This window comes from Cynocephalus volans, chromosome 9 (assembly GCF_027409185.1).
Source record: "Cynocephalus volans isolate mCynVol1 chromosome 9, mCynVol1.pri, whole genome shotgun sequence".
Lineage (NCBI taxonomy): Eukaryota > Metazoa > Chordata > Mammalia > Dermoptera > Cynocephalidae > Cynocephalus > Cynocephalus volans.
The window spans coordinates 2730720-2746533 of record NC_084468.1 but is presented as its reverse complement, the minus strand read 5'-3'; the positions used below and the strand labels follow the sequence as shown (position 1 = coordinate 2746533).

The 15814-nt window shown below is 43.4% G+C and overlaps 1 protein-coding gene across 3 annotated transcripts in view; it reads right to left on the bottom strand.

The window, feature by feature from the left end:
• Positions 1-15814, bottom strand: part of HTT (huntingtin) — a 136866-nt gene that overhangs the window by 43041 nt on the left and 78011 nt on the right. For all 3 annotated transcript variants that reach the window (XM_063108535.1, XM_063108536.1, XM_063108537.1), the window contains 7 exons: positions 13748-13803; positions 12658-12806; positions 10862-10998; positions 9004-9120; positions 5442-5564; positions 4909-5144; positions 3245-3387 (listed from right to left, as the gene is read on the bottom strand). In XM_063108535.1, the coding sequence (XP_062964605.1) occupies positions 3245-3387; positions 4909-5144; positions 5442-5564; positions 9004-9120; positions 10862-10998; positions 12658-12806; positions 13748-13803 (961 nt within the window). The remainder of the gene's footprint in view (positions 1-3244; positions 3388-4908; positions 5145-5441; positions 5565-9003; positions 9121-10861; positions 10999-12657; positions 12807-13747; positions 13804-15814) is intronic.

The window sequence follows — 15814 nt, the reverse complement described above, 5'->3', positions numbered from 1 at the left end:
TGCCCTGTACCAAGGCCCACACTCTTTCTCATAGTGCGTGCTGCTTCTCACTGTACCTGTCGCATGGAGCTGTTTAAATTTAAGTTAATCAAAATTAAATTAAATTAAAAATTAAGGTCCTCAATCACACTAGCCACATTTCAGGTACCAAATAACACATGTGGCTAAGAGGCAACTAGACTAGACAGTGCAGACGTGAAACAGTCCCATCTCTGCTGGAAGTTCTACTCGACGGCACTGCAACAGACGGTAAAAATATTTTCCCTGGCTCTTGAGAAAAGGAAGAAGTTGTTAGAGCAATGAGATGGTGAACACCTTGAGCTGCACAGAAGCCACGGGGACGTGCACAAGGAGACAGAACACACCACCCTTATGCAAAGAAGGCAGGAGCAGCCTCCTGACATCATACCCAACCAGTCAATGGCCAACTATTAAAATGAACATACTAAAAATGACCTATTATTCATAAACAAGGCATATTTTCCTGACCTTAAGCTTATTATAGTGGTTAGTAAAGCATAAATCAAAAGATTTTAAAAAGAAAGAAGAAACTCCTTTCAAGGTTAGTAAATAAGGAAGCTTGAAACTGGAGTGCAGCCTCAGAACTGAATTCTGGCCTTGTCCCTGGGCCGAGGGCAGCAGCAGTTGAATGCAGCAGCCACGGAGATGCCTCTTCTCCTTAACCCCCTCGCTCCTCACACACCAAACTGCTCTCTCAGCCAGAACTCTTCTCTTCGAAAGGCCAGTTCCTTCTCCCCTTCATATCTTAGCTCAACAGTCGCCCTCAGAAATCCTGCCCCTCCCTGCCCACTTCTGGTTTGTTCAGCAGGGCAGTATTTGCTTCCTTCATAGGAAACACCGAGACTTCTTACCATATGCTTGTGTTTCGTCTTCCCACTGACTGTGAACCCTGAAAAGGCAAGAATCATGCCTGTTTTACTGACCCAGCACACCCAGAGCCCTGCAGGCATGGTGGTGGGCCACACGGCAAGTCTTGTCGAATGAGCAAAGGCTGAAAATGGTAACTACTTCTTACTCTAAGGGCATGTACTTAAAAAATGTGAAAAATCCATTAAGAGAGGGACTTCTGACTGCAAAAGTGCCCTGCCCATCCCTCTTTAAGGCAACTACTTGTTATCATTCCTGTTTTTAGTTCTTCTAGTAGTTACCTCCAAAATTCTAACTGGTTTGCTTCTATCCCTCGAATAGGATCATCAGTTATTTTGTCTGCTCCTCTTCCCTTACTCCCCCTCAAAGGAATGCTGTCCAATTGCTCCCTTGGCCTGGGTTGACCGGAGTGTCCAGGGGCTCATGGTCACCCCCATGACTCACTCAGGGACAATCACTCGCCCACTACAGGGACTGAGACCCCAGGTGGCAGAGGCCATCTTTCCTGCCATGTGGAAGGAGCCCACCAGAGAACAAAGCCAACACGGAAAGCAGAGCTGAGATGCAGAAATACACGATGCAGATCACAGCATTAAGCCACCTGATGCAGGCCTACCTGAAGACAGCCAACTACCCCTGCCTGCACTTATCAGGAGCCCAACCCAGTAAATTCTTTTTCTTGCTCTAGTATAGGTAGGGGCTTCTCCCTGCAACGGAGAGACTACTGCACACAATAACCACGTCATTATTTATAGACATCAGACGACTTCAGACATTACATATTAACTCTACTCTATTAAAGATAAGACTTAGCTCACTTACACTACTTCCTGCCAATTTGAGTTATATTTTTAGTTCTATGTGGATAGCTTTGTAGCCTCTATTGTTTGTTCTGTAAACTTTAGACATTATCTCATAACCCCAACAATGCAAGATGAAAATATCAGTGTCCCTTCCATTCCCCACCTCTTCTTTTACCATCCACTTCCATTAACTTGGTTAGTTTTTCTTTTGTATTTGTCAGAACTGAAAACATTCTGTTTTCGAATCTTCATTCTGTTCTGAAAACATATTAAGTCTTCAGTGTTTTATTCATACATTAATTCCAAAAAGGAAAGCTCAGACGGCATTTACACAATGACCATATGAATACAGTTCCCTACAGAGCCAAGAGGCCTGGAAGGACTGCATCTCTTCCTGTGGGTTTTCTATCATGACCCAAGAGCCACTTAAAGGAGAACCTTCTTAATATCAAGGTCTTACATCAGATCAACTGCTGAAAATCATGCCATATTTTGGATGGATTCATATTTGGGCCATGAATTGTTACGTTAGCTTTTCCTAGAGATTAGAATTGCCTTTCTCTTTGCTTGCTGAGAGAAGAGAGATATGCCTGCACCCTATGACGAAAGCCTTCCACTTCTTATTCATTTCATCTAAAGTAAGGCACTCTTCTTAATAACACTCATTCTTCCTGGAAAACACTGTCCTAATTTGTACTGTTGCTTCCTATGCTTGCAGCACAGCTGGCATCTTGTGACTTTCTCTTAGGTTCACTGTCCTCTTAATTCACAATCATTTGTAAAGGTAACAGAAACATCTTGGCCCTCCAAACTTTTAAAACAGGAGGAAGCCCTCAGGTTTACTTTTTTTCCCCAACTTTTCTTTTATTGTGGTAAAATAGACATGATACAAAACTTGCCACCTTAACCATTTTTAAGTGTACAGCTTACTGGTATTAAATATATTCAAAATGTCGTGCAACCCTCACCACCGTCCATCTCTTTAACTCTCTTCATCTTACAAAACCGAAATTCTATATCCATTAAACAATTCCCCATTCTCCCAGCCCCTGGCAACCACCACTCTACTTTCTGTCACTATGATTCTGAATAAGTATCTCATGTAAATGGAACCATACAGTGTTTGTCCTTTTGTGATGACTTATTTCATGTCCTCTGGGTTCACCCATGTTGTAGCATATGTCAGAATGTCCTTCCCTCTTAATGCTGAATAATATTCCACTGTATTGTTTAGACTGTATCAGATTTTGCTTATCCTCTCATCTGTCGATGGACACTTGAGTTGCTTCCATATTTAGCTACTGTGAAGACTGCTGCTATGGACACTGGTACACAAATATCTTTTTCTTACCCTGTTTTCCATTTTTTTGGATATATACTCAAAAGTGGAACTGCTAGGTCATATGGTATCAGGTTTGCTCTTATCACCAATTTCAAATGGCAGACTGAGCAGAGCAGAGCTTCTACTGGGCAGCACGGTCCCTACACTCAGAGTGTACAGTACAGGATAGGGAACACTGAACGCTCTACAAAGACCAATACAGTTCACCTACCAGACTTGAAGATGTGGATCAGACACATCAGCAGCGTGCCTAGTTCTTGGCAATAGAAAGTATGTTGCTGTTCACTCATTTCTACTTTTAGCTGTTTTGTAACAATGTCCTCTAAAAGAATACCAACGAGCTGTAACAGAAACCTTCCAAGAAAGAGAAAAGGACAACAGTGAAATCAGGTGATCATTACAGAGCACCCACGCCCGGCATACTTGTAAAACACATGTAAACTTGAAAAGGAAAAGTACAGGAACAATAAGCACAGTGAAGGTGAAACGTTTAGCACCATTATTTGGATTGTCACTTTGCCTCTTTGTATCACCTTCCTCACTTGTGAGGTACTGAATAGCAAGCTGACAAAGTCCTTGCTCTTCTAGGGAAAAAGCCAGCAAGGCTGGCTTCCCATTTTGCCTGCTTCCCCCTTCTCCCTCCCCTTGAGGTCTGATCTTCGATTGAACTCAGGACCCTAAGAGCTTTGTAAATGAGGAACTTATGCTCTTATTTTGTTGATAAGTAGTTAGCCACGAACCTTCAAGTGCCATGGCAGCTAAAAATGTTCTGTAAATAGCTTTGTACCAGACATAACTGATTTAATCAGCACAATTTGTTATTTTCACTGGCTTATAAAAAAGAACCTAAAATAAACTAAGATGCTTCACAGGTCATCAGCCTGTGGAGTCCTCCTGATCCCATATGCGTGTTTCTTCATTCCTCACCATCTCCCCTCAGGTACTGGTCGACTACACTCACAAAATGGCACAATCACACCAACTTCAAAAACTATTAGGATAAAATGACATGTAGTATTTCTTAAAGCTTTATAAACCATAAAGCATTACACAAATACAAGCTGAAAATCCACCACAGGAATTTAATGTATCATCAGTTTGAGCCACCTGCTTCAGTGTTAACAGAAGGAGAGCCACAGGCTGCCTGTTGAACCTGCAAACAAAAAGGTACCATGCAGGTTCACCAGGTCTATATCCACGAACACAGAGGACATCTCCACTGCTGACAAAGCAAGCCACAGCTAACCTGAAGATAGGATAGACACGGCCAAAAGGAGCACAGTCACAGTAGCAACTTTAACTCAGGGAACGCTCTGAATCCATCAAATGTGAGTAGACACTTGGCTATGCAACAAGCATTTACAAGTGCCTGAATAAGGATCACTGCCCACAAGGAGCTTCCAAACAATTGATGAGGGAAGGAATGATTTGATACTATAGGTATACAGCAGGGGCCAATCTACCTGGGCAGAGACAAGTATTTTATTACTGACAGTGTGTAGAAATGCCAGCACATGGCAAGACTAAATATAAGACTGACTTCTAGTGGGTTTGCTTAGGTTTTTAAATTCTCTGCAGGCAATGCACCCCCTATTGCCTGCATCCAGGGCAGGCTGCTCCCCTGCCCTGCTCACAGTGAGCCACTGCTGCAGAGTCTTTAATGAGGATAAGAGATAGAATGTGACAGAACCTTAAGAGAGGTATGAACCAAGGGCCACGGGCAAGGCAGGCTAGATTTAAAGAAACACACTAACACCAACCTCTTCACCCAATTCACAGAATTGAAGCAAGACTAGGAGTTATTCCAGACTTATTGATCACACCACATGACTTCCCAGGACAAGGATTAGTTACAGGTTCAAGTATAAAGCATACCTTGAAAATATTTCTTCTGGCAAATTCTTCATTTGTCTCCCTTTACTGTGTTCTTCTGGGGTTGAATTACTGTCCCCATCTCTTAATCTATTAATTACTGGACAGGAGATTAAATATGGAGAGAAGGAGAGCTCCTGAATACGAGAAAGAACAATATCTTCAGTTGACTGGGAAATTAGAACCCTCAAAATGGCTAGGATCCCTGATATCCACAGTTGAACAGTGTTCACAGATGCCTAAAAGAAAAACACATAAATTATAACTTTAAAAAAAAGAAAAAAGGATTAAATTTTCCCTGATTCGTGAAAGAAAATCACCCGTTTCACCACTCTACCAATAATCTATCGCTGGTTTGCAAAGTATGGCCCCAGAGAAGCAGCAGCAGCCGGGAACTTAAGAATGCAGATTCTCAGGCTCCACCCAAACCCACCGAGTCAGAAGTCCTGGGGTATCCCCTCTGGGTAGCTTCCCCCCAGAATTTGTCCTTGAACAAGCCCTCCTGGTGAATCTGAAGAGTCAGGCACAAGACTCACCATCGTGTTTGGAGTGACAAACATACTCCGTAAAAGCATGTCCACTGGACGGAGGGAGGAAGGGGCCAGTATCTCAAATAAGGTATTTAAGACTCCAAGGGCTTCATGAGAGTCAATGTGCATCTGTGGAATTAAACACCGCAAACATCTCCACATAAGCCAACAGAAATGCCAGTTTTCTGTACACCAGGTTATGTATCTCAAGGGGAAATGATCATAATCATCCATCATTAACACCACCTCGTTCTAAGTTTAGTGGTGACCAAGCAAACATTTTTTAGAACAACACTGTATCAGCCATGTTTTTTCCACAATGTAAATCTTTTCATTTAGATTTTTATACATAAATAATATATGCTTTCTGGAAAAGATTCAAATATACAAAAGTATAGAAAACCTTGACTGGAATTGCACCCCCAATGCAATACTCATCAGCGTTTTGGGAACCTGCTTCCAGGCTTCATGCTTCTCTTCGCACACACACCGCTGCTTCCTCCCTCCCTTGTTTGCTTTACCTGCACTTCACCCCCATACTTTTCTCACTTAATACAATGGAGAAGTCCCAAGGCAACTGGTTTTTTAAACCTAACATTATTTTTAATGGACGAAAAATATTCCAAGCTAAGTTTGTACCACAATGTATTCAACTATTCTCCTATTAATGATGGGCACTGACTCTGTTTACGATTTGTGTTACTACTGTGTGTGTATATACATATTAAGCAACTCTGCAAAGAGATGTAGTATTTTTCAATGTATAGATCTGAAACTAATACAGCATTGAACTGTACCTTAACAATAAGGTACAATCGAGAATTCCCAAGCTCCCATGACTCCTTCAACCTGGACCTGCGCACCTGTGCCCACATGGAGGAACCCACCATGCCAATAGCAAAGACCACCCACCATGTATGCAACCAAGCTTAACGCCTCGTGTCTGCTCAAGGACACTATGAAGGCAATTTTCTGTCTGTCCCACATTGTGAGGTGCCCCTGTCTATTTGCTTTTGCCCTTGTTCTGCCACCGTACCCTCTCCCCCGCCTCCTCTGGCTATGGTCCCATTTCTCTGATCCTTCTTCAAGTAAATCTCTTTCTAATTCCTCTCTTCCTGCCCTTTCAGGAACACATTCCCATCTGTATGTGGCTCCACCCACTCCTCCAAAGACTCACGGGTGCCCTTGGGCCTGCCAAACCCAGCCAAGTGCTCAAGGTGCCCACAGCTGACTTCTTCACAAAACACTTTTTTAAAAAAAACCTGGCTTCAGGAACCCCACACCTGCCTGTCATCCACTTCCCACCCCGGACCCAGCACTGCCCATTCCTTCTCATCTCCTTCATGGCTCCTCCTCACCTCCCTGCCCTCTGAGCTGGGACTCAGTGGTCCCAGCGCTCGGGCTTCCCCTCCTCTCCAGCCACACTTGGTCTACCATGACCTCATCCATTCTTGGAGTATATCTCCTGCCCAGCTCTCTCTTGACAACTCCAGAGTCACACATCCAAATGTCAGCCTCGTCTCCATTAAGGGCCTACCAGGGGTCTCAAGTGAATACATCCAGACCAGGCTCTGACCTTTTCCTGAGGCCTGCTGCCCCCACCGGCTCCCCCACCTCATTCACAGTGCTGCGTCACTGCCCCAAAACCACACTCTCACCTTCCGTGTCTAAGCCACCAGCTAACCCTGCTGGTTCCACTTTCACACTGTGTCAACAGAGGCCCACTTCTCACCACTTAACCATCAGACACTCAACGAGGACCTCCCTGTTCAGCCCTCACCTCCCCACTGGAATCTACTCTCAACTCAGGAGTGAGAATGATCCTGGTAAAAGCCAAATAGTATCATGTCACCCTTTGTACCAAGACCTCTCAAGGCTTCCCAAGTCCTCCATGCTGGCCTCCCCCGCCCAGGCCTTCCCTCCCTCCTCTTCTCTAGGGCTGCTCCCCTCCACCCCTGGCCTCCTGAATCCTAAAAGGCATGTTCCCACCTCTGGGCCTTGGCACTGCAGATTGCTCTGCCTGGATTGCTCTTTCCCCAGGTATCTGCGAGGCTCACAACTTTCCTTCCTTCAGGTTTACTCAAATGTCAGCTGATCAGCAAGGCCTATCCTTGTCATCAATTGAACAATGCAACCCCCATCCCGACACTAGCCACCTCTCTCCTTTCCTTTGTTTTTCTGCAGAGTACTTATCATCGTCTGGCATTTTATCAGTACCACACTCTCCCGAGTGAGCCACAGGCCGCCCCGTCGTCTGGCATTTTATACGTTGAACTTATGTCACTCGTCTGTCCCCTCACCCCCTTCCCAACAAAACCTTCACTGTGAGGGGGCAGGGTTTTCTTTAATCTGCCTTGATCATTGATGTATCTGCAACCAGTACCTGGGATAGTGCCCAGCGCCCTTTCTGCATGTGGCATGCACCAGTGCTGAGCCGCCTAGCGGGCACTATGCTGAGCCTATCACGCATGTGTTCTCGCACAATTCTCACCATGGCAGCAAGTCTGTGGGCACTGACTCTGAACTCAGGCCCTCAGTCTCCACCTTCCCTCAGACTGTGCACACGGTAAGTGAGAGAACGAAATAAAGCTCCCAGAGCGCCGTTCTACACGCATGGAGTCCACGGCTACATTAAAATTGTACCTGTCCATCTCACCAGAAGCCATGACCCTGCTCCCAATTGTCCAAGTGGTCTCAGGATAACAATGCCATCACGAAATCAGAATGGGAATCAACAGTGTGCCTGTAAATGTTTATCAAATGCCAAGAACCAAGAACTGCTTTCTATTTCCTAGAGTACTTGTTTAGAATGGATGATCCAGATGAACATGTATCTGCTGACTCCATTCAAAACGCAACCTAACACTTTGCCAGGTGGCTTGTGGGATTTTCTGGTGGGGCCATCTTCAGCAGGTCCTTGTGCCCTTCCTTTCAAGGGCCCCAAACCTGGTTACAGTGGTGAAGCTGCAACGAACACACGGCCTCCCGAGCTCTGGCACCAGCGGCACATGATCAGGAGCTGAGGGACATGGCTCCACCTGACACAGCACACTCAGACCACTCCCTTCCACTGCGTTAGTGCAAACAGCCAGACGCATGGTCTGATTATAGAAGTTCTGATTAGATGATGGATAACTGTTAAATCACTTTATAAGTCATAAGAAAGACAAAAACAAAAACCTATGATCAAATAAAACACTTGATTAACCAGAATGAAGGAGACAGTGTAATACAGTAAAAAAGAACACAAGCTTTAGAGTCAGACCTGAACCAGCCCTAGTCCGAGCACTTGCTGGCTGTGTGATGCTGGGTAACCTCGGTAACCTCTCAGAGCCTTGGTTCCCTCACTTGGAAATAGGTAGAAAATACCAACCTGAGAGGTGGTTGTGAGAATAAATGAAGAGTAACCTGCCCCATGACCAGCACTGAGAATAACTATCAAAGCACGAATCCACTATGACTGAAGGAAAAGCTGATCACACTCACCCACCTTTCACAAGGGTCTCAATCCACATTCAAATGTGTTACAATTACTGCACAACACAGAGCCAAGACTGCGGTGACCAACCTGTTGCTTGGCTAGCATTGGGAGGATGATATCAGCGACCTGCCGAGACAGCCGTTTCCACTTGTCTTCGTTCTCCTTGTGGCACTGCTGCAGGACGAGAATGAACATCTCCAACACCTGCAAGAACATCCATGTGCAATTAGAAAGTCTCCCGGCCAACAGGAACCTTTCCATTCCTGCGTGTCTGCCTCTCACACTGGTCTGAGCTCAGCTGGAAGACTCTAGGACCCACGCAAAGGGATCCCCAGTGAGGACCAAGGAAAGCAATGCAATCCTCACCCTTCAACCCATGAAATGTGGGGGACAGAAGAAAACCCACATGGAGACACAGAAAATTCCTCTAGGGTACGAACAAGCTGCACACTGCTCAGGATCACTATGACTCATGGTCACTGTGATTGTATGGAAGTTACAAAACCTCACAGAGAAAGCACAAAATGAAAATCAAACTTATATTAACCTTTGGCAAAACTCAGACACAGCCTTGACCAAACTATTCTGTGGATTACTGTTGTATACCTTCATTTCAATTCTGTGTTCTTTGCAAAGGTAATCTCCTACTGAATAGCACTTACTTTCAAGAGTTCTACATCAGTGACCATTTCTAAACAGAGATATTTATAACCAGGCAAAGGTCTGTAACGGGGCAGCCCACCACGTGTTTTTGTAAATAACACTTTACTGGAACACAGCCATACCATTTGTGCGCACACTGACTATGACTACTTACATGATACAACTAGCAGAGACAAGGAGTTGTGACAGAGAACACATGGCCTGCAAAGCTTAAAATGTTTATTACCCACTTGTTTATAGAAAAAGTTTGCTGACCCCTGGTCTATAAAATATAACTGCTATAAAGAAAGACACACACAACTTAAGGCCAATCCTTAGATAACCTGCCTCAACCACCCCATCTCCACAGCTGCCTTCTCTCTTCAAGGAACCTGTGCAGCATTTCCAATACACAAGAACATAATTCCATCCTTTACCGAATCAACCTGCCCGCTGGGCTGACCCTCTCCATTCTCCATAAAGCATGCCGAGGTCTCGCTGGATGCATGTGGCTGATAAGCTGCTCTCCAGGACTCCCACCAGCCCAGCTACGCTTGCCAAGGGCCAGCTGCTTGTTCTCAAACCTCTTCATGGGCACTTGTACTTTTTAGTGTAGTTATATAATTTAATTAAGCATTAAGTATTTAATTAAATATTACATAGATTAGTCAAAATATGAATGCACAAAGACAATGTGGTTTCTATGACAAAAGTTTATGGCTTTTATAAACTTTATAAATTTATAAAACTTATAAAGCTTTATAAGATTCAAAGACAAATAGATACAGAGGAGGACTAGGCAACCGTACAACTTTAAAAAAAAAGAAGTCATTAAAAAAGCTAGATTTCTGTCCCAAAGTGTCTTTAAAACTCTTGCTCCACCTTATGGAAAACAAAACCAGAAATCGGCTCAAGGAAAAAGATCTTGACCCTATGTCAAAAGAGTGGTAAGTAAATATACAAATAAAGTCTTTAAATTATTTCAAATTTGAGATTTCTACCCTTTTTTAGAATTCTACCATTTTGAACAACATTGTCAACTAGTTATTTTCAGTCCTTGTTTGGAAAAGGGGCCTCTACTATATTTACTCTCACGAACGATCTCTTGACTGTCAAACAAGGGTCGGCGGCTCCTGTGGCTGTGCCCACTTAAAATCACATACCTACTGTGCCTCCTGTCTCACAGGCATCTCCCCAGGCCTGAGAGAGTCCAAAGCTGGTACAAACAGCTGGACTACCTGGCATCTCCCTCATCTCTACAGGGACAATCAAGTCCCTGAATGTCATCACACTTTCCTCTTACCTGATGGTGCTGGATGAGTCTCAGTAGCATTGACACCACCACTTCCTTCTGGGTTTCAAGCTCTTTTCCTGCATCAGCCTTATTTGCTCCTCTTAACACAAAGAGGTCGTGGACTATGGGCTGCAGAGCAGGTATGGCTGTGGGTACAAAAGGGCATCCTAATGAGCATTATGCGAAAATTACATTTGGAAGACACCCACAAAATATTTTCAAGAAGTAAAGAAAACTGCAACCATATTTGGTTTATGTTAAGGGATGAATTAAAGTTTTCAACCAGTGCTGTAAAATTCTCATTATACCATTGTGGAAGGGCAAGGCTCTTCCTCTGAACACTGATAGTTTTGTGAATGCTTCTAAAAAATGAAAACTAGGGTTTCTGTAATGTAACACCACTTCTGACAAAAAGGCTCAAATTCAAAACTCAATATGAAAATAAAAAAACTTTCCAAATAATCAAAATCACAACATTCCTACTCTCATGCATAATCTACTTGAGTTACTTGAAAAGACAATAAATACTTTTCCTATAGAATACATTAAGGAATGTATTAGATTACAGGCTGTTTTAAGTAACTTCACTCTCTCTTTAGATAAACGGGTTTTCACAGGTCTTATTTGGTCCAAAACTGGCATCAAAATTAATTGGTCTAACACAACCACATAGAAAAAACTATAAAAGAAACACCTTTCATTGGCACGTGGCACACTGTAACACTCAGTGACACACACACACACACACACACACACACACACACACACACACACTCTCTCTCTCTCTCTCTCTCTCTCTCTCTCTGACCCTCAGTGACATGCACATAGGGGCACACTTCCTGACCTTCCTACAGATGACCAAGCTTCCCATTAGAAAGTACAGGGTTTGGCTGCCCACAGATTCTCTGCGCAAAGACTAATCAAGTCCAGAAAACTTTAGTTTCCTGCATTTGACATTTCCATTTTTAACTCAACCTAGTAACCCAAATGTCTATGCCTCTGATAAACTGCACTTTGTCTGAGGCATGAACATGAGGCCACGGCAAAGACTGAGGTGGTTAGCTAGCCTAAAGAGTGAGAAGGCAGCCAAGCCTTCACTCTCAGCACAGCACAGCTGAGGCTCTCCTGCAGACATGCTGAGAGGAGAACACTCTGTGTGGCAGTGCCATTCCCACATGTGGAGTTTGCAAGGGTCTTAGGATGTACCTCTATCAAAGTTCAACAGCCTACAGATTCCTGGCAAAGGAGCAGGAGAGGGGCGCCAAGGGGCAAATGCTAGAAGATCAGTTTAAAAAGTTCAAAGAAAAATTTACAATTCATTCTTAAAACCACACCACCTCATTCCACAGGCTGAAGAGGCTGCTTGCACACCATGATCCTTATTTTAGTTCTGGTAAAAGAATCAGACAAAACAGAAAGCCCTGAATCAAGATCAAATTATATCCTCCAACACCACTGGATAAAAAAATCAAAAGTTGATTTATGGCAAGTTGGATTTTAAAAAATTTGTATTTCATATGGATAAACAGGATCATTTATATTCAGAATCTATCTGTATCTTACGCCATCCTACTGTTCCTTGAATTTTTTCCCTTAGGTTGATTATAAACTCCTGAGAGCAAAGAACATGCCCTCTACTTTTCTTAAACACCTTTAACCAGTACACGCATGCATACACAGACACACACACAAAGCCTGAAAAGCACAGAGCCATCGTTTACACAGTTGAAAGTGGGTTTAAGGAGACTAACACTGTCAAGCACATCAAGATACTGAAGACCACAGTGAAAGGGGTGTCCCGTTACCATGTGTCACAGCCTTCCTCCCACTGGCCATGATGCCATCACACAGCTGAATGATTTTAGGGATTCCAATGATCTGTTTTGAATGATAGCGTTCATAAGACAGTAATACCAGGAAGAAAAAGATGCTTGGAATAATTGCCTCTGATTCCCTGGAAACAAAAACATTTACTTAGACATTTCTTTTCAAAATTAAGATACATAATCAATATGAACACCATAGAAGAACCCATGATTCAGCCTTGAGAGGGAGCAAGTGCACTAAGCTAGAGGAGCCTGGGCCACCTAATGCGCTGCCTCCACGTCACTGAGCCTCCCCATCTCCACCCTCGGGGAGGGTTGGCCAGGTGCGAGGGCAGAGTGGGAGCACGCAGAAGGCACCCAGCAGTATTGCACACCCAGCAGGTACAATCTCCTTAGCTCTCCCTCTGCCTCTTCACTTCTGAAGAAATTGAGACTCAAAGGGGAAAAAGAACTTTGCCCAAAATCACTCAGTAAAGGTGCCGCATGAGTAGAATAAGACACCAAGTCTCTGGACCGGAGGGGTCTCAGAACACTCTCCTTCTGTGCTGTTCCCTTACTATTTATTAAGTTATTTCAGAAACTAAAGAATTTTAATTCTGCATAACTATATATTCTTATAAACCTGTAATAAGCACAGTAAGAAGTGTTAAAAGCTTACCATCTAGCAAGGAAAAGCTGTAGTAAATACAAAGTGCATATAATTACCTTTACTAAAGACAATATTATCTAAAAAAAAAACCCTGCTTTCTCTAAGATTAAAAAGATTAGCATTCCATCAGGTAAGATTTCATTTAGCAATCTATCATGACTACATGCCTTGAAATGTGAAATGCAAACTGACAACATATGTAATTACTAGATGCAGAACTACTTCTAAACAAGTCTTGAAATACTTATTAATTTTTAAGAGAACCAAAATGCACAGCATGTTAATCAGATTTCAATTTAAAAAAAAAAACAGCAAAAAATGTCTACAAGTACATTAAAGTAAATGTTTATTTTAATAGCCTAAAATTATATATAAGTACATAACAAGGACAGGAAATCTAAAATAACAACATGCTATTACCTGAACTGGCCCACTTCGATGTATTCAAACTGTTTCAACACAAACCCAATAAACACCTATAGGCAAGAAAATAAAATTTTCACATCAATTATAGGACTAAAATGTGGAAACCAGGTTTCTTTTCTTCCTGCTTATCTGTGCAAATTTTTAACAACTTTCCTGATGGCAGATAAATTTTTATAAAATAACTCAAATCTATTCTGAAGTCAGACAAGATAATTAAAGAACACTTCTAAAAAAACCTTTGGAAACAAGTTTACTAAACACTGAGGTGAAACCTCATTGGAAAAGAAAATAATAAATTCTAGGAGACATCAGGCATTACCCAAAAACCTGGGGGACTCCTCAGTTCAGTTAATGGCAAATGGAGCAAAGACTTCCCGAAAGTTTGGTCATGTGATGCCCACACCAGTCCATCTTCTCCCTCCCACCATCCCACGTTCAAAGGAGTCCAGCAAGGTGGGTGCCGAGAGGTGAGGGGCTCCCAACAGCAGAGGGAATGAATAGGTGAGGACCACTGACAGCCACTTGTGTCTCTCCTGATGCAGGCAGCCTGAGGGGAAGCTCCCACAGAGAAGCAAGGAACTCATATCCCCAAGTGTTTTCTCGCAGTCCCGGGGCACCAGGCAGACATACCATATAGCAGGTGCTCAAAAAATCATCTGCATTGAGTTGGCTGGTTTATCTATTCTAGTTTCTATTCTTTTTTGTAAAACCGTTGCTGTACTGAATGCTAAGAACTGGAGGAAAAGAGACCGACTGACAAAAGCTAATCAGAACACATTGGAGGCCAGAGCACCCAAGCAAGAAAGACACGCCACCACCCAGCAAGGGGCAGCCAGGAGCCAGCGTGGCTGGTGGGAGGCAGAGGGAACTGGGACCCAGACAAAAGACATGCCCAAGGAGGCCAACATGCACGCAAAGACAGACACGGCACGGAGACTCCTGAGACTGTCCTTGCTCAACTTTTAAGTATCAAGTGGATATTTTAGAAAGACAGGAGAAAGCAACAAAAACTATTCCAGTTTTGTGAAAAGGTTCTACATAGAATGACTAAAGAAGAGATTTGATAAAACAGTCAAGTGTCCCTGACAAATCTATGTTAGAGTAGGGAGATGTTTGTTTCCTTAATCTACTAAAGACAGTCCTAAAAGAGACCACCATCTATAGCCACCACGTGAGAAAACTGGCTTCTACCTACGATGTGCCCTTCTGGCTTCCCTCTGAGCATCCTGGGCTCCTGGCCAGCACCCAGCATGCCTCCTCTAAGCCCTGCTGTAGACCAGAGCTTCTCCCCACACAGCCTCCTTGTGTCAGAGGAAAGGAAATAAAGTTCCCCAGTGAGCAGATTCCCCACAGAGGGAAATGGCCTGTTTAAACTGATCTTCTGATGGCTTTCATGAACTAAAGGAGAGTAAAAATGTCAGGCCCCGCCCTGCCACTCTTCCATTAGTAACTGACCCACCCCATCTGCCTGTGGGGAAATTGGCATCCTGGACATGTTTCCTCATTTCTTCTAGGGAAAATGACCCTTTAAGGTGAATTACAATGCTTGTGGGACCTACAGATAGATTTACGTCGAGGAGGAAATGGAGAATTGTAATATTTCTATCTCAAAAACTTTCCTATCTCACACAAAAGTAGCCCAAGATCACAGCCTAACAGTGACAGTCAAATCTAGAAGACCTAAAGGCAATTTTATCCGTAGTGAATCTAACTCGCACAGATCTTCCTTGAAGAGAACTTGCAGTCACGCAGAGAGACATGACTAGACAGAACCTCGTGCCCAGAGCAACCATGTGAGGGAAGCCCGAGGGGAGCAGAGCGAACACTGTGCAGGTCACAAGGCCCTGACAGAAACTGGACGCAGCTCTCAGGCACTCTCCTTTACATGGCATTCCTTTGTAAAGAAGCAAGCTAGCTTTTTAGATTCCTTGTAACTACAGGCCATAATTGATAATATGTTTACAGTAAGTCCCTGGATTTTGTAAAAATGTCCCCTGAAACAATAAATCTTAATTATATTTTATAATTTTAATTCAAACTTATTTTGGAGTTGGGGGGGTA